The 22,657-nt window shown below is 41.9% G+C and overlaps 1 protein-coding gene across 1 annotated transcript in view; it reads right to left on the reverse strand.

The window, feature by feature from the left end:
- HOOK1 (hook microtubule tethering protein 1) overlaps nt 1-21,723 on the reverse strand; it is a 56,630-nt gene extending 34,907 nt beyond the window's left edge. Inside the window, exons 1-5 of the mRNA XM_084852366.1 lie at nt 21,497-21,723; nt 6,137-6,222; nt 4,293-4,365; nt 1,403-1,453; nt 391-523 (exon numbers count right to left, since the gene is read on the reverse strand). Coding sequence (XP_084708492.1) covers nt 391-523; nt 1,403-1,453; nt 4,293-4,365; nt 6,137-6,222; nt 21,497-21,547 — 394 coding nt within the window. The 5' untranslated portion in view covers nt 21,548-21,723. The remainder of the gene's footprint in view (nt 1-390; nt 524-1,402; nt 1,454-4,292; nt 4,366-6,136; nt 6,223-21,496) is intronic.
- Nucleotides 21,724-22,657: the final 934 nt, after the last annotated feature.

Genomic DNA, 22,657 nt, shown 5'->3' on the forward strand with positions numbered 1-22,657 from the left:
ACATCCCTATGGTCCCCTTAGTATGCATGCCAAGTTTCAGGTCTAGGTTTGGTGTCTAAGTTCACAGCCTTGTCACTATAATCCTGACAGACAGACCTGCATCTTCTTTTATTAGTATAATTATGCAGGAAAGATATCATCCAGTTCATTAACCAAAAGATTTAAAGCATACCTGAGAACTCAGATGTAGGTGCTTTTAAGCTTTTAAACTATTAAAAACTTTTTTAAAGAGTTACTTCCTTGTATATGGGACATCACATAGAAAGGAAGGAGTGAACACTTTCAGTTTCATTCATGCAAACTATTTCACAACTTCTTAATGCAATCTATTAATCACTGATCTGTAAAAATATGACAAAAGGAGCTGCCTATTCATAAGAAAACATTTACCTTGCTTCTTTTCACAATTGACTGCGCAGCCTAAAATGAGCTGCAGTAACCTGCCCAACTCTACTGAATCAGAATGTTCAGATATATGGCTTAAATCAGGAAGGAGATCTTCTGAAATCTGCTGGCCCAAAAACTGTAGAATGGAAACCAAAGGAAATCTCAAGTTATAATTTCATAATGACATGGGGCGGGGGCAGGAGGGGGAGTGGGAATCAATGAAGGATTACTTGGAAAGAAGATAGAAAAGCTAGAAACCTCTAGCTCTTTTTGGATAAAGGGGCTCTTTCTTTTTGGTCTTACACATACCAAATACATTTTAAAGACTCTGCTGAAATTAACTAGAAATAAAGTATACAGCTACATTAGAACAAATCCGATTATGAAAAACTAGAACAAAACACAAACTTTTTTTAAAAGTCAGGACCCTGATCCACATCATCCACTAGCTGATGACTGAGGGAGAGTAGGGAGGCAAAAAGGCTAAAGTGTGACTGGGAGGCCAACCCACAAGAGTTCCCAGCATCCAGCATGTCCTTCAGCCAAAGATATCAGGTCAAGCTTGATGCTGGGTTAAAGCTTTGCATTTGTGAAGAGAAGTAGCTGTAGCAGAGATCTGGAATACGGGGCTGCTGAAGAGGGAAGACAAAGCCACAGTGACATTTGTGCAGCACATACTGTGCCACAATTGCCGACAAACACACAAGAAGGGAAATAAGTACGTCATTTTTATTTTTTAAACTTCCCCTTTCAGATGAACGTATGTTATAAATCCATAATGAATTAGACAGATTAAGTTCATTGGATAAAATAAAACTAACCTTCCAGATATGATCATGTGAGTAACCCCACCCAAACAAGTTTTGCTTTGCTTTTCTTTTTTACATAAACAAAGGAAGATAATCCATGAGCAGATTTTATTAAAGGACTGCAAAATGTTCTACAAAATGAAATGTAGGCTTTGACTATAGTGAGAAAAAAATGGATATTTCAACGAATGCTGTTTTTTCCATACCTCATGATAATAATCCATAATTCCTTGAAGCACCTTCTTCAAATTGCTAGCCTAAGAATGTTTAAAATAAAATATTAGTTATGATTCAGAATTCACTTTCCTGATTTTTTTTAATGTGAACTTTAGTTTTACATTTTTCATGTACAGTCCTCACTGAACAAATATGACATACATGAAAAAGAAAGGATGAGCTGCACACTGTGATGTGCTACTTACAAATAAAACTATTACAATAAATGCAGATCAACCTCAGCTGAAAGCAAAATATTCCAGGCCCATCAAAGAATATTTGGGTTCCTATAAGGACCAGTCCAGGATACAGGGGAGGGAGAGGAGGGGAGAGAGACAAATGCAATACAACCCTTTCAAGGGGGAAGAAGAAGTCAGCCTCAAATCTCCTTTTCTTAACTTGGGAAGGAAAGACTTCATCTCATTCATTAAGAAGATTTATAACTTGTTTTTCAATTCATACAAATTCTGAGAGCAGATCATTCATCCTCTCCTTCATGCACTCATTTCTCCATCTCCGTATCAAACCTAGCAGAAGATCCATGATCTGGTTCCTATATTTCCTCTTAAAAGCATTCCCCCTTGGTCCCCAAACTGTATTGGAAAAGTAGCGCTGGGGAAGGTGTTAACCCTTTCTCTCCCACACCATTTCCCCAATCTAAATCTTGTCCCCATCCCAAGCTACTGTTAGCCCACAGTGGAAAAGTACTGGTACCTTATCTTTTCCTACTTGTGAGCTTATTTATTTATTTGATTTAAACCCTGCCTTTCTACCAAAAAATGGCACTCAAGGTGGTGAACAGCAATCTCGGCAGCAGCGAGGATTTAGACTGGGAAAGCGGCATTGGGGAAAAGGGTTAATTCCCACTATCCCAGCATTGCTTGTCTAATCCAATTCCCCCCTCCCCCTGCTTTTAAATGAAAATGAGAACACTGCGTATTCTCATCACAGATCTTTGGTGTCTCATGTAGTTTGGCCTTTTACAACAAAAAGAGTTCCATCACTTGCTTAGTTTCAATGGCCCAGACAACCCATATCCAAAAAGTAAAAATGGGGGTGGGAGGTACACATGCACACACACACACGTGCTCTTATTGGAACTTCCAGTATAAAATCTAAACTGGTTTTCTGCAATATACCACCCAAGAGCTTTGGCTATTGGGCGGTATAGAAATGTAATAAATACATAATTTCCAATGCAAAGTACACAGGGTTTTCACCATAGGTGGATGCCAAGAGACAGAGCAACACCACTGTGTGACCACTTACAGCTTCCAATTTATTGCAAGTTCAGGCTGTATGTGACTTCAGTCTTTTTCAAGTTCTGTGGCCAAAATGTGTATGGCAAAGGACAGAAAGGCACATTGGGAAGAAGAATCCATCGAGGACTTGCTTATATAATCAACTATTTCGAAATAACTGAAACTTTTAAGAACTGTAAGTGTTATTTGGCAGAATCAAGAGGTTAGTCAGATTCTAAAACAAATTCAAAGAAGGAAGACCTTGGATGACTGTAGGCTCATGAATTGCATCTATTTTTATTAAGGATAAATCAGTATGTAAACAATGGTGGCCATTTAGGGAGATGCAAAGATAGTAATCCTCAGTAACTAGAATAGTATGCCAAGAAACATGGCCTGAATACCAATTTCTATGTATGCAAATAGACTGGGTGCTGATACCTCAGAAAGACTAAACACACACATACACCCTCTTTTCTTGTTTTAACTTGGATCTGCATTTACACTGCTAGAATGGTAAGAGCACAACATGTCTGTCTGCCAATGATGGGATCTTCACATCTTCAATTAATAGCTTTTGTTTCCTGGTTTTTGAAGGGTTGATGAAGGTAGCAATTTAACTAGTTATTATATCAGTTGATGACACAGACAGCTCACGAAATGGATTCACCTGAAATATCCGTACATCCCATGCCACTTTCCTATCCCAGTACTTAATGGAATAGGACCTCTGATACTGAAGTGTGGTGGGTAACTATGCAGGACCTTTACAGCTGCAGTGCCAACTATCTGAAATGCCCTACTAAGGGAAGTCTGCCTGGTTCTATCTTTAGTTATTACAGCAATTGGCAAAAACATGGCTTTTTATGTTGGCTTTTGTGGATTTATGATGGCCACTTATGCATCACTCAAAAAGACAAAAAACATCATTAAAAAGAGTACAAGAGGACAGATTTTCATAAAATTTGCATGTGCTAACACACAAACAAATTCTACATGCAAATTTAGAATTACTATAATTTAAATAGAAATACAATGCATCTCATTACAGTGGGGAAGACTGTGACCAGGTGACTTTTGTGCCTGCTCAATCTGCTGTCCAGGTGCTAACTGCTGATGGCAACTTCAAGGGATATCTGTCTTTACTTCTCTTTTTTTGTGTGGGTGGGTTAGGGTGGACATAGATGCCAAAGCACTGGAACAATAAGTCCAGGATTACTTCATTGTTTCCTATGAGCAGCTATCACCACTCTAATGAGAGAAAGCCATGCATAAAAAATAACAAGAAAATCTAGTCTGCAGGTTAAGAAAATTTTCAGTCTGATACCTTCTTCAGTCTGATACCAAAGATGATAATCTTTGAAGCAACCTAGGATATCACCCAAGGGTATAAGTAACTGTTATACAGGAGGGCACAAAAGGGAACTTTGGTCTAACCAGCCTCTGATCCAGAATTTAAGTTGCATTGAGCAGGGGGTTAGACTCAGTGGTCTTGTAGGCCCCTTCCAACCCTACTATTCTATGATTCTATGAAACCCAGCAGCCTTCAATTGTGCAAAATATGTTTGTTTATTGGTAGGGTGTAGTTTTAATTTTGAAATCTTACCCTATGTAAATGTATAGATATGTTTTTCATTACCTTTATTCGCCAGTTGTCACCAACATCTTCTTTAATACGGCTTAGCCAAGCTTTGTCAAACCAGGCAGCATCACTAGAATAAGAACATAAGAACATAAGAGCCATGCTGGATCAGACCAAGGGCATCTAGTCCAGCATACTGTTCACACAGTGGCCAACCAGCTGTCAATCAGGAACCCATAAGCAGGGCATGAGCACGACAGCACCTTCCCACCCATGTTCCCCAGCAACTGTTGTACATAGGCTCACTGCCTCTGCTACTGGAGGTAGAACATAGTCATCAAGACTAGTTGCCATTAGATAGCCTTTTCCTCCAGGAATTTGTCCAATCCCCTTTTAAAGCTATCCAAACTGGTGGCCATCACTACATCCTGTGGTAGTGAATTCCACGGTTTAACTATGTGCTGTGTGAAGAAGTACTTCCTTTTATCTGTCCTGAATCTCCCACCAATGAGCTTCATAGGATGACCCCGGGTTCTAGTATTTTGAGAAAGGGAGAAAAACGTCTCCCTATCCACATTCTCCACACCATGCATAATTTTGTACACCTCCAATTAATTAATCTAAATTTATTAAACACTAGCGAACGGACCCGGCTTCGCACGGGCTGGAATATACAGCAAAGCCTTCAAACAAACTTACACTGCTGAGTTGGATGGATTGTGACTACCCTGCCCGAGTGAAACCACACTCGCTGGCACCCCTAAGCACAGCCCTGCAATGCTGTACCTCTAAAGCTCCCTGAGGGAAGGCTCTCTCCATTCCATTCCCCTGAGTAGGGACTGCCCCACAGCAGTGGGGAGGGGAACAGAGTTATATGCCTGCCTGCAGTCTACTAATCTCCCCTGGCTTCAAACTGTATGGACTGCAAAGCTATGTGCTGGTTAGGGAAGTTTGCCCCTAGTGGCTGAAGATGTTATTGCAGGTTTCAACCACAGGGGCACATGTAAAATAATTAAAATTAATTAATATGTTTTGAAAACAAAATAGCCCCAAGTTGCCAAGTTTCAGATGTCTAAAGATATGGCACTGACAGACAGATGGACAGACAGACACACATCCTCTTTCATAGATTGCAAAATCATTGAAGTTCACAACTGAGCTCCATCCCTGTTTCTATTACAAACGTAGACAAAGCTGATTGGTAAGACAAAGTACACTGGGTTGCATCCAGTGGTGTCCCTCTGCTGATGCAATGCTCTTTGATCCAGTGAATGCTTCTGTCAGTGTAATAGGGAGGGAAGCTGTTTTTGCCAATTTCCCCTCTCTCCTGCATCATGCTGTTCTGAACAGTCTCTGGAGCTGATTTGGGGAGGGGTGTGCGGGGATGTAATGGTACAGCGGGGAGGGAGAATCACAAAAATGACCTCCCTCGTTTCATTGATAGAAGCCTCTGTTGAATCAAAGAACCTTCTGTCAGTGGAGGGACACCACTGGATACAACTCACTGATCTTTCATAAATATAATTTATACAGTTAAGGTCACATTTGTATGCATGTTTGGGCAGAAAAAAGGGTTTACAACTCCCAGCATTCCCTGCCAGCAATACCTTCCTATACTAACCTAATTTTACAAGTGGGACCTGCAACAAAATGTTACAGTGTATCCACCCTGACAATAAGAGTGCACCTTTTGTAGAGCTTTGGCTATTGGGTGGTATAGAAAATAAATAAATAAATTTCTATTCTTGTACCAACCCTTGGGATACTATAAGGCTTGGCTCCCTGTCTCCCTGCACAGCAGGGAAAAGCTCTTATCTCCAAGCAACTAGTTCAGAGAAATACGAAGAAAAATATATAAGAAAACCAAAATAATTCAATACGTATACTTTAAATTAACTTACATTTCATGAAGTACTTGTGCCATGGCAACACCATTGGTTAAGTCCTGAACTTCTCTGCAGGATTCAGCAGTATTAAATGTCTGCAACTAGATGGATAACAAAATTATTTCTGTCAGACTTGCACATAAGTATATTTTTTTTAAAAAACCTGCTTAGCTGCAACTGTGTGCGTGTCACACAGGCCAGCCTGAGTGATGGGTTTTACAAGCTACGTGCCTTCAACCAATTTTTACTCAACACAGTCAATTTTTGCTCAACACAGTATAATCTATATACATTAATATCCAGCTGATTTGCACTGACAACAAATGCTTCCTGTGCAAACTATACACTAAACATAAGCCTAGTGAAACTGACTTACTCCCCATCTCGCCTAAAAATCTACAATCAGTGATGTGAAAGCCCAAAAAAATTCAGACCCCCCCCAGGATCTTTTTTGCTCCCCCTGCCCCCAAATCGGGGAAATTGAACCATTTTGGGTTATGAAATAATTGCTTTTAGAATGGTGGATACAATGTTGAAGTATTCATATATTGCTACGTGGCCTTTACACCCTCAGAATGATTTCTAAAACTAAGTAATAGGAAGACCTTTATGTAAAACTAGAGATGTAGAACTTCTGGAAATGTTGACGCTAACACAAATTACAGTGCACTAGCATAAAAGACCTGTAGTGTAACACCAATAGCATTAGCTAGCGCAATGGGATTTCCCTGGAAACCTGCACCAGCAAACACACTTGGCATTTTGATAGCATTCCCTTTCACTAGTGTAACATAATTTTCATTAGCGGTTGTGTGTTACTGAATACTGCCACAGAGTCATGTGTTTCTGGGCTTGTTTTGGTGAGATGCTGTAGCAGTCAAAGAATGTAGTTCTAAAACCCACATGTGAGAGAAACACTAGATTATCTCGCCACTGGTACCACACCTGACAGAACAACATGTGGGTTATCCCACCTGTTTCTTTCTTTTTAAATAAAAAATGAACACTGAGGCTTGGGTCTGTGGAACTCACTGCCAGTTTTTAATAAATTTCCCAATTAGTCCTCACTGTTAGGAAATGCTGTCTCAGCTATAAAATCTTTAGGGCATAATACTATGCACGCTTAGACAGAAAAAAGTCCTGCAATTCCTAGCATGACCCAGCCAGTATGGCTGGCTGGAGCATGCTGGGAGTTGTAGGATGTTTCTCTGTCTAAACGTGCAGGATGCGCCTTTAATCACTGCCACCAAACTAAACCCTCTATACCTAGAAAAAACTGCAGTAGGTATGGGACTGACACCACTGCTAGAGACAACCTTTCAAAATGATCAAAAATTAGGATATTTATTCAATTATTAAAAACCCTGCTAGTTTGAGATAGAATTAAGGCTATCTCATGTTAGCTCAAGCTACACAAAGCCAGCAAATTGGAAGCCTAGGCTGATGCCTTAACAGATGTGCCTGTGATCAGTAATGATGCTGAGCAAAGTCACAAACTGTGCTTGCTTAAAACTTAACCTCCATGCTCCCACACTTTTCCTGGGTCTTTCAGGAAATCCAGATGGGGAAGTGGGAATGCCTGGGATCAGCAAAGATGCCCCACGTTCTCCTGGCTGTATTGCTTTATGAAGCAGCTGAACCTTATTGTATTGCTAGAGAAATCCTTCTGTGAGTTGACCAATGCCTGTTTGTTGCTGTAAGCAAACACAATTTGTGACATTGCAAATCATCATTACTGATCATGGGACACATCTACATCAGCAGTTTTCCTCAGAATTTGAAAGAAATACATGATATGCCAAGTTGCAATTTGAGTAAAAAGTATAAATGTGTCAATTTTCAGCACTTTTTAATTTGCTGTATCTGTGGCACTTTATATCGGATCCATTTGAAATTTTGCACAATTGTAGACCACCATCAGGTAGATTATGAATACCCAGTTATTTACAGATGCCATTTTTATAAGCAGTAGAATTTTGAGGCTTACGATGGCAGAACCTTTTTTTATGACTCACCTTAACTAAAGGGGCACTCGTGTGCCCCTTTAATGAAGTGGAAATATTTACAAAACAGAACAACATACTCTTTCAATAATAAGTTGAGTCTGCTTAGGTTCTTACATTAAATATGCTCGGTTACCATTCCAAATAGGTAAGAGAATCTTCCCCAGGTAAATGAACTTTCAACAGCGTTTTTTCAGACCAGATTTCCTTAAACTCCACTTGAACAAATTCCTCACAAACAGGAACAAATGCTGTACACCAGCCTTCCCCTACCTCCAGCTCTTCTTGTTCACACTTCTGGCTTTTAGGATGATTCAAATATTTCACAGACTACTTGCTAAACTTCCCTGTTGTTGGACATAGAATAGGAACATAAAATGTGTTATGTATAACTTCATTTGCTCATAAAATTATCATGTTTGCTATATTAAATGGAAAAGTGTAGCTTTCAGACAATGATTACAAATTTACTAGCCAAGTTTAGTTTTAAATGTTTTTAATTTTAATTATAATTTTATGAGCAAAGTTATATAAAATACATTTTCAGTTTCTAAAGTAACAAAGTACTGCATATTTTTCAATCCCCCCCCCCTGCAAATTTCCAGGTTTCTCTGAAAACCCCAGGAAAAACAACAACACATTTTCCCCATGGCTTCAAAATTCCTGAAAGTTTACATTTTTACCTAAAAGCACCATTTTATAGCTTTTAAGCATATGTCATATGGGCAGATAGAGAACGCCACGTTTCAAAACTCTCATAAGGAAAGGGTACCACTATTTATATAACCAAAACATTGTTCTGCAAGCCAGCTGGTGTACATTAAAATATAATATTGACTGAGTGTGCATGCCAGCTAGTCCCTTGTTCAAATCTTACTTCACAATTATGTTTGCATACTGTCTAGTTTCTGTTTGGGTATAATTGTATATGTTCTGGTATATAAAATTGTTTATAAATACTTTTAATACTTTGTATTGAAGATTAGTCATTTTTAATAAACTTAAATTTTATTTAAGTTTATTGTTATGGTAGGTATATTCTTATCCTTTATTATTTACAAACTCTCTTAAACCAATTTTGCTTTCCCCCCCAAAGCTTACTTCAGCCATGAACTTACTAAGTAGCATTAGGTAAGCCACAATCTCTCAGCCTCAAACATTTCCCCATTTGCAATAAAGGTTAATACTGCCCTACCTAGCAGGGCTGTAGTAAGGATTTCTTAGAGAGCAATCCTATAGCCCATAGGATGGCTTGGAAAACCACTTTGAAGGTTGGGCATAGCACTCTGACCTCGGAAGGGGGAGTCGGATATTCACCCCCTGCCCTCCCTTGCAGCCTGCAGAGAGAATCAACCTGGGAGAGGGGGGAAATGGAATGTTCCAGTGGGCAGAGAGGGGAGGAGACCACAGAGGCCAGGATATGATTTATCCTGAGCCTCCTACAGCCTCCTTCTCTCCCTCCCCAAAGCACCCTTGCTACATGGGCTGAAAAGCCCATCTAGTGAAAATAAAGGTGGATGAGGAGGCAAAGATCACCTCCACCGCTCTTTCTGCCCTGCCAGCTTCAGTCTGGAAGGGCATAGGAATCGTAGAAGCCCCCAAACTCAGGGGCAGCGAGGCTGCAGTCCATAGGATTGTGCGCACTGATAACGAAAGTAAACCATCTCAAGTGCTGTATAAATGCCTATTATTATTATTAGAAGAGCAGAAATTTGTTCGAAGGCAAATTATTAAAACATTCTGCACATAAGAGAGTTATTGCTTACTTAAAAGCAAGTAAGAGTATGAGAACACAGTCACACATGAGTTGCAAAAGACATCCTTGGGTTTCGTTTCTGAACGTATTTATTAAGCCTACATAATTTAAGCAAGGGTGTTCCAATGCACCACAACTACGTTTCATATTTAGGCTAGCTTTTGAACGCAGCTCTGACAATTCTGAGATTAATTTTGGGTAACCACTCAACTGGCTTCCTACAATGCAGCGTATATTGATTTTTCTTTGAAAACCATTCTGACATTTCAACTGGTGTAGAATGCAGCAGCTACATTCTTAGCTAGAGCTGGGCAGCAAACCCAGGTAACTATTATTTTTGCTCTTTATTAGCTGTCAGCTCGTTTCTGGGCTAAATTAAAGATGCTGCTGTTGATCTTTAAAGCCGGGGGTGGAGAACCCTGCTCAGCCTGAGGGACAAACTGGTTCTGAGAGAACATGTTGGAGACTGCATTCCAGCACTGAGCGCATCCCAAAGGGGGTGGGGCACCCTACTGCTGGTATGCAACCAATGTGATTGCCAGAACCGCATTCACACACACACACACACACACACACACACACACTAACTCATCACCACTCCCTCATTGCAATCAGACTTTTTAAAAGCCTCTGTAGCAATGGAGGCTTTAAAAAATCCTAAATGCAGCACGGAGGGGTGATTTGGGGGGAGATCACAGGGTTTTTGGGGGGGAGGGTTAGCCTTTTCCTCTCCAAATTCCCCCACACCATGAACTTTTAAAAGCCTCCACTGTCACCAATTGAGGCTTTTTAAAAGCTTCAATGCCAGCATGGGAGAGAGGATCTCTGATCATAGATAAGGGCAGGGTGGAGAGGTTCCCATCCCTGTTTAAAGCCCTAAAAAGCCTCCTCTTAATAGAGATGTGTGAACCCACCCCTGTCTGGGGTCTCCGGGTGCCTGCCCAGCCCCTGCCCCTGTTTGCCGGTCCCTGGATCATGCTCGAGCCCTTCGAGCACTTGGGGACCAGCCCGCACTCACCCCGGTGGCCTTGTTGAGCTCCGCGGTTGCCAGTTTTTGAAAAATAAAATGGTGATCGCAAAAATGCGCATATTTGTGTATGCACAAAAACGCACATTTTGCACATACACAAAAATATGCATTCACAAAATGCACACTTCTGCATACGCAAATATGCATTTGCAAAAATACACATTTTTGCAGGGCAAGGGCTTGGTGAGTGGGGTATGGGCATAGGGGGGTTCCACTGGATCCCCGGACAGAATCGGGCACCCATGCCATCCCTACCTCTTAACCCCTGAAATTGAGATCAACTGAATTGCTTATACAGGTGCTACCACTAATGACTGCAAGGTTTCATTAAGTATGAACAGTGCATTTTCAGGGGTGGCACATCGTGCTCTAGAACAGTGGCCTCCAAACTTTTTTGATCATGCACCCCATCAGTAAAAAATTGAGAATGCACCACCAATATCTGTATACTTCTTTATTTATTAATTATATACATATACTACTGTACTAATATATTATGTACATTATAGAACATACCCAAAAATAGAAATTCAAAAAGGACGAGATAAAGATAAAATAAAAAAATATTTTTAAAATAATTTTTTATTTTATTAACAGTAAAAAAAACCTTTTTGCTGTCACTAAAAACAATATTATTGTTTATTTTGTGAGGGTTAGTTTAGTTAATACTAGATAATATAATCCATAAATCCACTGAACTGGGCACACGTCATCACAATATGCTGAAAGCAAACGACTGAGTGAGGGCACCACTGTCAACTTGCAAGGAGGGGAAAGGCGCACTTGACCAGCTCTTGCCTGCTCCCGTCACTGGTTGTGCGCCCTGCACAGAGTTGGACACATATGGCAGCCCCCGCTCCTTGGCCAACTGGCAGCTTGGCCTGGGCTGTTAACCCTTCCTGCTCTCCTTCAGCAGGATGGCAGCTGAGAGGAAAGCACGCCCTTCCTTCTTGGCTTCATTCTGCCAAAAGAGAGAGGGAAGGGTTAATCTCCTTCCCGCTCTCCTTCAGCAGGCTAGCAGCTGCTTTGGTACCACAGTAGAGCAAGCAACTGCACCTTCCTCTGCCGTGTCTGGCAGAGACTGGTGCAGTTGTTCGCGGTGGCTGTGGCAGGATAGGATGGGAGCCAAGAGAGAAATGCCATGAGCTTTCGTCTCAGCTCCCATCTCATCCTGCTGCCTCCCCTGCAGCCATCATTGCACACAATGGCAGCTTGTCAGGGAAGTGGGAGGCTGCTCAATTATCAGCCAGCTTGCACACCCCAATGGATCGTCTTGCGCACCCCCCACTTTGGAGACCACTGCTCTAGAACTCCTTCCCCGGAGGAATACACAAGGTTTGATCACTTGATATTTTCAAATGTATGTTTAAAACATTTTTGCTTTGCACATAGGTTCTTGGCCAAGTTACCTTTCTTTTGGAGTCACCTGTCTGCATTCTGGGAAATTGATTTTATGAATGAGCAATCCCTCCACCCCCATGACAGCCATTTCTGAGAATGCCCATGATACTCTTCCAAAATTCCAAAAATGCCCACTGACTCAAAAGAATTGGAGACTCTTACCTATATAATCTCCTATCTTTCCTAAAGCATAAGAAGTGCAGCCTAATTGTATCCACATTTACTCAGAAGTATGTTCCACAGAATACAATGGGGCTTACACTCCAGTAACTAGGTGCTGGCAAGTAGGAAAGCTAATCCGGGACTAGGAGTACAGCCTAGTCCGAATGGAGATGTATTCCCATTGAAAGATCAGGTTCGTAATCCGGGGGCGCTCACTGACCTGGCTTTGCTCCTGGATGCTCAGGTTGCTGCTGTCGCCAGGAATGCCTTTGTATACATTTGACTAGTGTGCCAGCTGCACCCTTTCCTGGAAAAAGCAGATCTGGTAACATCCTGGTAGGATTATTGCAACAGACTCTATGTATTGCTGTACTTGAGAAGTGTTAGGAACTTCAGCTACTGCAATATGCAGCTGAATCTAGCACCTTAACACCATAAATGGTTTTGAACCTTCTTCAACACGAGTCTGCCCATCCTTTACAATTGTCAGTGGACTCCTTGCTCCATATCCTTTTGCCTTCGAAAGCATGGTTGGTTGAGACATGTGACAAGGCTTTTTAGAGATCTGTGCCAAGGCTGTAGAATACCCTTTTTCAGGAAGCTTGCTTGGTTTCCTCTGTAAGCCTTACCTCAGGAGTGAGGAACTCTTTCTTTTCTGTAGAAGGCACATTCCCTTGGGGGATGTACACCAGGAGTGGGCAGGGCAGAAGCCAGTGTGGGGTGACCCCAGAGCCAAAAGTAAGTGGGGCCTCTTTCTCAGGGATAACTGTCACGGGGAAATCTGGCCCTTTTTAATCCCACTGGATATCCCTGGAGCCTCTGGTTCAGCTTGCATTTGTGAGTTGAGGGCTTTTTCCCGGAATCCAGAAACTTTTCTCGGATTTTTTTTTCTTCATAAAGAGACATTTATGCAAACTGCAGCTGCAATTTGCATAACTTGCACAAATTGCAGCCATAACTTGCATAAACTGTGGCCATAATTTGCACAAAATGTGGCCATAATATGCTTAACTTGCACAAATTGTACTTGCAATTTGCATTAAATCGCGGGGACAATTTGCGTAAATTAAGCACATTATGGCTGAAATTTGCACAAATTATGCAAATAATGACTGGGATTTGCAAAAGTTATGCAAATTGCACCTGCAATTTGCATAGCTATTGCTTTAAGGGGGGGGGAGAAGAAAATCTGCGAGCTGCATCAAGTCGGGACAGTTCATGGGAAAGCGATTTGAAGTCCAGGGGGCCGAGCTGCTAAAAGCTTGGTGAACTTTACCCCCGAGATGGATTCCTCTGCCATCCCAACGCGCTCTCTCTCTCTCTCTCTCTCTCTCTCTCTGACACCCTCTTTTCTCTCCCTCCTCTTCCTCCCCACCCAGTGGGCTGCTAGAGGAGGGGCAAGCCACTGTCACCAGAGGTCTGAACTGAATGCTTGCAGAAGGATTATGAATGGTCAAGCTTTTCTTATTTTTCCAGGCTTTGTGATTGTTTTAACTTTGTACCCTGCTGCTACAAATGGTTTGTTAAGATTTCAGTTCTTTGTTCTTCTCAGTTATTTTGATATTATTGTGTTTTTATTACATATAGTTGTATTTGTTTCTAATCTAGGAGAAGACCTGGGAGACTTTTGTAGCTCAAAGGCAGGGTATTTTTTTTCTAAATAAAAAGAGGTTGCAGTCTTGGTTTTAGAAAGTAGTAAACAAAGTTGTACAGTACAATCCTATACATGTCTTCTTAGAAATAAGCCCCATTAAGTTTAATGGGACTTACTCCCAGGTAAGTGAGTAGTCTCAGTGAACATTACAGCAGGTGATAATTCTTAATATAAGCTGGTGTCTCCTTGAATAAAAGTAGCTAACTAGGATTAGCAGACAAGTAGAGTCAATCATTAAGAACACTGAAACACAGCTCACGTAATACTTTGAATTATAAACATGTGAGGTCTGGTTTGCCTAGGTACATTTTCGGCTAATTAGGTACCATGCTGAATTCTGTTTTTTGTCTAACCTGTCAAACTCTGAATTATTTTCGTTATATGTAATTGCCTTCTGAGAGGCAAACGAATATTAATGAAGTGCATACTGCAATATTACAAAACCTCTCCGCTGTGGAAACAACTGTTGGAGACTATTCAAAGCATGAATAATGCAAGTTTTCCCACCTTACATCTGTAAGGTGACTCTCTAGCTCTGCATTCACCTATTTGATTCTGTAGTTACAGTCACTAAAACAGAACATTCATAAGCGCACACACACAACCATTAACCAGTACTTTTGTATAGTAGGGTAGATAAAGTCTGTTAAAGGATAACCAAGCCACATGAAGCAATCTTATGTGTTTCTTGCAGTGCAATTCTAAACTACAAAGTATTACAATCTACACTACCAAATAGCTTCTATCCTTCTTAGAAGCAGGCCATACACAGCTGATAACAGAACAGACTGTACAAACATGATGAAACTTTGATTTCTTCTTTTCACTTGGTTAAATAGTTTCCATTTATTTATAGTTTCCACAAATAAAAAGGAAACTATGTTTTACTATATTGTTATTCCAGTGATACTGCCAAGGGATATACATTTAGCTATTCTGTTTTTATTAGAAATGAGAAGACTTTGTATTTGATCCTTGATAGGCAGATATAAGTTTATGTTTAGTTCTGTAGTATGTATGAATGAGACAAGGCTTTGCTGTATAAGACATATACATAATGCACAATTCAAAAGTTGTACACCAGTACATTATGATCCAAATACAACAGTATTTCAAAAGGCAGTATTAGTACATTGATGTTTTTAAAAGAAAAAGCTTTTATGTAGGAGTAACCTTTTACAGTTTGTTAAACATCAGAAATAGAAAAAAGATCATACCTAGGTAAGGTACAGGAAGACCTAAATGAAGTATCTTCCCAAATCCCAATTGATTATCCAAAAGCTATTTTTTATTTTTGTATTCATGTGATATTCAATAGGGTATGTTACCAAAGATTTCTGCCAGTATTACAACACTTACATAATTTATATTTACTTCTCTGACTAATGTAACATACGTACTGTATAAATTGTCTATCACATTTAGAATACTGAAACATTCTCTATGTGGGGCTGCCTTTGCAAAGTTCGGAAACTTCAGCTGGTCCAGAATGCTGCGGCCAGACTGTTGACCAGGGGCAGTTACAGGGAACATACAACTCCCTTGTTAGAAAAGTTCTACCCATCTCACTAACCATCTGTTTCCAGGCACAATTCAAAGTGCTGTTTATGACCTATAAAGCCCTAAATGACTAGCGACCAGGCTACACAAAAGACCACATTATCTCATACACCCCTGCCCAGGTTTTAAGATCTTCGGGGGAGGCCCTTCTCTTGGTCCTACCACCTTCAGAGGCATGTTTGGTGGGGATATGAGAGAGGGCTTTCTTGAGACCAGTCCTAAGTTCTAGAACTCTCTGCCAAGGAAGGTTAGGCTGGTTCTCTCTCTGTTGTCCTTCCACTGGCAGGCAAAGACATTTTTATTCAGCCAGGCCTTTGGCATGTAAGCTGGTCTGCTGCTGAAGGGGGTTTTAACTGGTTGGGCACCATTTCTTTCATTGTTGGGTTTTTAATTGGATTTTAATTGATTTATTTTCATCTTATGTTTTAGTTAAGTTTTTTCTTTAATTTTGATTTTATTATTGTTATCTGCCTTAAGCGCCATTTGGGTGGAAAGACAGGATAGAAATTTAATAAATATACTACTACAAACAGCAGGATCAATAACATTTAACATATTAGCGCACATGCTTCCTTTGACAACTTCCTGTCCAACACTCACAACGGTGATTAAGAATGTAGGCGGAATCCAAGTGTCTGCTTCTCTTTGGTACTGGTTCACACTGTATACATGAGGTCTGGGTTGACCTTACTGTTATATGGTCCACTTTTATTTTTACTAGAAAATAGTAGACATGGTCCATCAATGTGATTTAGACTGACAAATCAAGCATACATGAGATGTCTTAACCGTTAAGGCCGTCTTAACCGTTATGACTGTGTTAAATGAGCAGCGTATGGACTCTTGCTTAAAAACCTAAGTAGCGCCTTGCAGGATTACATCAATGTCCACCTAGTCCAGCAGCCACCAGATGGCACTAGGTAATCCTCCACTACCTGACAGTCTATGTTCTACCACGGCTTACACCACATTTATTTTTGTTATTCTGCTCCTTCCAGCAATACTACGTCTTCACAGTCTTGTTTCTTCTTAGGCAACTGAGCATGATTCCACATGCTGGTCCACATCCTAAGTTTTCTTCCTGATTAGAAATGCACATTCACAAGTATTGATCACAGCTTATTAATCTCCTAGGTTTGTTCCTATCTAGAAGAAAATACAGACTAAATTTATGCAATGGCAAAGTGATGGGGTGTAAACCTGACCCCACTAGTTCAGGAAGAAAATGGAAAGCAGTTCAGATGTCCCATTTGCTTTCATAAAGAAGCTAAATTGAAACAGGAAAATTTGCCCCTAATGAAAAAGATAATTTTCTGTGGAGTAGATACAGAGAAGATGCCTCAAATTGTATACCATTATGGCATTAATTAAATATGAGCAGGCGCTAGTACTATTTCTGCAAATACACAGCTTTAGTTTCCAGTTATCTATTAAGAATTGACTCAAATATACAGCACTTATGTCTTTCCTCATCAAGAATAAATAATTAAGGAGAATTAGAGCTGCACAGACTAGGGCAACATATGGCTGTAAATACTGTTAAGCTTTACAAACTAGCACTTTGGGGAAGAATTTTAAAAAGTGCAACAACCTACACAAAATAGTAAGAAACACTAATTCCCTTCAGTAGCAAAGTGAGTGGCACTGTGCCAGCCAATACATAAGTGAAATGGGGTCATTCAGAAAGAAGGGTGGTTTCTGCATAATTGTGGAGCTCCCCAGATTTGCAAATAAATACTGGGGTTTAAGGGCAGGATGGGAAAACTATGTGTGCTTCCCTCTTGCTTCCAGCTAGCCATTAGGCTGAAGGAATACAATGACAGAGATGTGAAGAACAGAGAAACAGACAAAAAACAGGGTTCCCTCTGGGGTGGGGAGGTGGGGGATTCTGGCCTGGCACATCTTTAACTGGCTCTGATGCTCACTTGCTTTTAGCCTGAGGGTTGGGAACCTGTGGCCTTCTAGATGTTGCTGGACTCCAATTCCTCTCACTCCCAGCCAGCATGGTCATTGGCCATGCTACCTGGGGCTGATAGGAGTTGGAGTCCAACAACTTCCAGAAGGCCACCCATCCTTGCTTTAACCTAAGTGCTACAAACTCCCCCATACAGTGCAGGGAAGGAATAAAAATCCTCCCCTGCACTGTACTGAATGGCTGACACCATCCCCAATCCACATCGCACATGCTCGCTCTCTCTCTCTCTCTCTCTCTCTCTCAAGCACATATGCACACGCCCACTTACAACACAGTTCTTTGCAGTCACCTAACTTGTGCATAAATAATTCGAACCCTAAAAATTAAAGCTTCAATATGGGCCAGTTCTAATCACTGTAGTTGTGACTTAAGAGCACATTTGTTTATTTCTGACAGTATCTTGGTTTTGGTGCATTCCTGTTAATAGAGGATGAAAAAGAAAATGTTAAATATGGCCTTTCCGTCAAACAGTGAGTGGTAGCTTTATTCATTATTTATTATTTATTTTATTACATTTCCAGCCCACCCTTCTTCCACTGTGGAACTCAAGGTGGCAACATGTGGTTCCCAGGTAGTCTCCCCTCCAAGCACTGATCAGACCTGCTTAGCGTCAGCAAGGTGACTGCCTCATGCGCCTTCAGACTATGCCCTAGGACATAGATTGTGTTTGTTGAGTTGTACATTACTTTACATTCCCATCAATATCTCAGAAAGGCACCTGTATGAAAGAAATGGAGAACTAGAAACTACTTCTTTCTCTTTCATCCCTTCTGTTTCTTGCAATACAAGATAACCCTAAAATGTGTGCTTTTACACAGCTTCATATAATAAAACCAAGGCTCTTTCTTCCAGATTGAAGAACAGACAAAATTTGTATTTTGCTCCAGGTCTGGATAAACTACCCATTTGTTTGCCTTGGCATGGCAGCTTACAAGATTTTGTACAACTGATGGCTGTTCCCTGCTACAGAGACCATTTAATATAAATTACTACTCTGGATTTCAACGAACTTCAGTTTAACCCAAATGTAGCTCCATTGCCATTATCCACCTTTGAGTACCCTGCTGTCATCTATCTCTGTTTTATTGGCCATACAGCATTTTTGAAACGACCTTTGGTTTTGAGGAAATAATGAACAGGGCTGACGACTAAACACAACGTCCTTATTATGTAATAGAAAGGAGTGAAAATCCTGCTGTAAGCAAGCACCTTAGCAACATACATAATTACAGCAAAACCTTTTTATCAGAACAAAGAAACAGGTAAAGCAAGTAACGTGCTGTCCTGTCCTTGGCATATTTACTTTGACTCAGGGGGAAATACATCCCAAAACAGGCATATGGAATAGGCTGCATAGGATGTAGTATTTGGGAGTAAATGTCACTGAACTTAGCGGTTCATCCATCCAAGTAAACAGGTATAGGATTGGACTACATGTCAGATTTGCTTATTCTTTGCTAGAATTAAATGCTCGTTTAGATTAATCAAGACTGTTTAAATGTTGTTTGTTTAAAATTAGCATCAAATACTATTAGACTGTGAATAGGGCTTTCGTGTGTCTTGCATTCAACCAATGGCATTTTACAGAATAAGGCAGACCTATGACAACTTAACCAGGGCAATTTGTCTAATTTCTGGTTTTCTGAGCAGCAGGTTAACAGGTGGAGAGAATAATTGAATACTACCTATCAATTATATAATGTGAAAGTGTTCATACATCCATTTTTCCTCCAAATACATTTTCCCCCACCAAGTTTGATGAGAGGACATAATTTTTCATTTCTCTAACCAACAATCCTGAAATGTGTAAGAGGAACAGAGACGATGGTCTGAAAATCCCCAAGAGAGACGGTACTGTTTTCCTTTGGACAGAGTGACTTGCAACAAGAGTTAACAGAAGCCTCTAATTTCAGAACTATAGAGAACTATAGAGAACTATAGAGAACTATAGAGAACTATAGAGAACTATAGAGAACTATAGAGAACTATAGAGAACTATAGAGAACTATAGAGAACTATAGAGAACTATACAGAACTATACAGAACTATACAGAACTATACAGAACAACGTGTCCTTAAGCCGACTGAAGTCTCAAAGATTGTATAAAACCCTATGGCACAAAGTCAGCATTCATAAGCACATAAGAATAGTCCTGCTAGATCAGACCAAAAGCCTATCTTGGTTCCCACAGTGGCCAACCAGATGCCAAAAAACCAAAAAATCCCTTTTTCGTCTGACCACCTACTTGAAGCTTTTCCCTTTGTGATATTAAAAAACTTTAAAAGGGCGTTCCCACTGAAAAAGTAAGCCATGCAAGAATATAGGATGAGAAGGCATTTCTGAGAATAAAAATTTAACAGGGCAAGGCAAATAAAAGTGAAAATATTTACAAATAAAACATTCACATAAGCTTTAATAGACCTGTAAAGATAATGTAAAAGCTATATTGTCTACAATGTACGTTTGACTTCCATGTTAACTTTCACAGACATAGGATGCTTTCAGATGAGGCTTTTATTGTGGAATCGCCCTGCCACATTCACAGAATTTTATTGCGGGGGGGGGGGTGTCCAGACAACACCATATTCCATTTGTAACCCTTGCATGTTTTCCCACTGCTTCTTCCATATTTTTTCCTACGACAGAAAATCCATTGAGGAGGGAAAGACTGAATAGGTCCACAATGCCTTTTGGTTGGTAGTGCTAGGAGCCACTTTACTGGAAGCACCCCTAGGCTCAAAGGTACATTTAGGTACCAGGTACAAAAACACACTCACTCTTTGCCACTGTCCCTACTGGAAAGGGAGTGCATGTGAGAGCTGCCAGCTGTGAGACACTAGATAGCCATACTGACACGCATGGATGGCATATGACAAAAGCGGTCAAAAGAATGTGCAACTTCCAGGGAAAGTGTCAGGAGCATAGCTGTATTAGTTTACTGGAGCAAAAACAACAAAGAGCCTTGTGGCACCTTAAACACTAACAAATTTATGCATCTCATGAAGTGGACTCTAGTCCAGGAAAGCTTATGCTGAAATAAATGTGTTTCTCCTTAACGCGCCACAAGACTCTTTCTTACTTTCCCTGGAAAAAGGAAACTGAATATATAGTCAATAACAGAAATTATATGGGCAAGTACATGGGCCCAGTAAAAGAATAAGGATGCAACTGTATGTACGCTTCGACAGAAAAAAAATTCATGTAACTCTCAGCATTCCTGGCTGGGAGCCATAGGGCTGTTTTCTGTTTAAACATGCCTAGGACTGCACCTAAGTGTGCGTTACGTAGGATACAAGTCAAAAATCATGGCAGAATCTACAGGAAACAATTGAGGATTTCAGGGCAACCTAGAGGCTGCTGCAGCGCGGGGCACAGCGGAGGAGATTTCTGGTCTGAGCCACTACTGTGCAAAGAAATCACTGGGCACCTGCCTAATCTCTATCCGGGGTGTGCAAGACAAAGTCAAAAACACAACCCTAAGAGGCAGAGTCCTGAGCCTCCGGGTCTCTATGTTGGATTCACAGCCCGATCCCACGGCACGCTTACTCGGAGGTCAGCGTCCCATTCGGCCAAATGGATCTTGCTCGCGGGGAAGGGAGGGCGCTTCTGTGCGCGGCTCTCCCGTCCTCTAGCGAGCGCGGCTGGGTGCCGGCGAGAGCCCGAAAGGCGAGCGGCCGCTAGAGGGGCAGCGGCACGGGGGGGGGGGGGAGGGCAGCCTGAGGGCGAGCGGCGGCATTGCGACAGATAAGGTTGCTATGGGGGGCGGTCGGTCACCCCCCCCAATTAGAGCGCTGCGAGAGAGCGGGGGACCCCCCCGGCCTCTTGTCACCTACCCAGAGAATGAGGCTGTCGCACAGCAGCTGGTCGTTCGGTTTCCCTTCCATGGCGACGGCGGCGATCCCCCCCTCAGCAGCAGCAGCGCCGCCGCCGCGCTCTTCTGCGGAACGCACAATGCGCCAACCTCACTTACGCCCAGAACAATGCGCGGGTTACGCGCCGGCCGCTTGTGTCACCCGGCCCTTGACACCCATCCCTCCATCCGTCGCGTCCCTGGAGGGGCGGGCCCTTTTCGGTGTTTGACGCGGGAGGCGGCCAATCGCGAGCTCGGGAGGCCAGGCCGGCGTTGCCTATTAGACCGCGTAACAAGGCATTCGGCCCAATCACGTAGGGTTGCGCGGCGATCGGGAAGAGAGAGCGGGCACGCCGGGGCGTCGCTATGGCGCCGCCTGCAGGAAGCGTGGAGAACTGGCGGATCCGACGAAGATGCCTCTCTGACCCAGTTTGCGAGCGGGCGACGGCGAGCCCGTGCGCGCTCCCGCCGGGCTCCTCCCACAGCTGTCATATAAGGCTTTGTTGGGTGCTCCGCCTCAAGCGCGGGCTGTTTCGCCGTGACTGTGGCCCCCTTGCGGGCTTTTCCCCTTGGCGCGCACTACCCACGCGTGACACACGCGGGTTAGGTTGCGCGCCGCGCTGACGCGCCCCTCCAGCGTGGCTTGCTGTTGCTGGTGTCAATTGTTACTCGCTCCGGAAGCGCTTTTAGGATTTAGGAACGGGGTATAAAGCCTGCAAACAAACGCTGGCCCGCCTGAGAGGGAAATGGATGCCCGCTTCTCACCGCAACTGGAGAAGGCATAATAGTAATACACACAGCTGGAAAGCAGCTGTGTTAGTCCGTTTTTAAAAAGAAAGACATGTAATTAGGGCGTTACTATCTTTATTGGGACCAACTGAAAGGTCACAAAGAAGCCAGCAAGTTTATCAGAACTCTGCACGCCGGATGTCAAGCGGTGCAGAAAACAAATGAAGGGTGGGCGGAAAGGGATGTTGCTGGGCAAGACTCTTGGGCTTTTTCATCTTGCAGAGCAACACCCTCCCTATTTGTTTATTTGTTTTTGCTTAATATGCAGTCTGAAAAAGAGTTTTGATTAATTCAAAAGCTTGTTTATTTACATCACACACATACACGTGTGTGTGAATATATATATATATATGCG

Source organism: Heloderma suspectum, chromosome 4 (assembly GCF_057233095.1).
Source record: "Heloderma suspectum isolate Gila_16-S chromosome 4, 16-S_ref, whole genome shotgun sequence".
NCBI classification, from domain to species: domain Eukaryota; kingdom Metazoa; phylum Chordata; class Lepidosauria; order Squamata; family Helodermatidae; genus Heloderma; species Heloderma suspectum.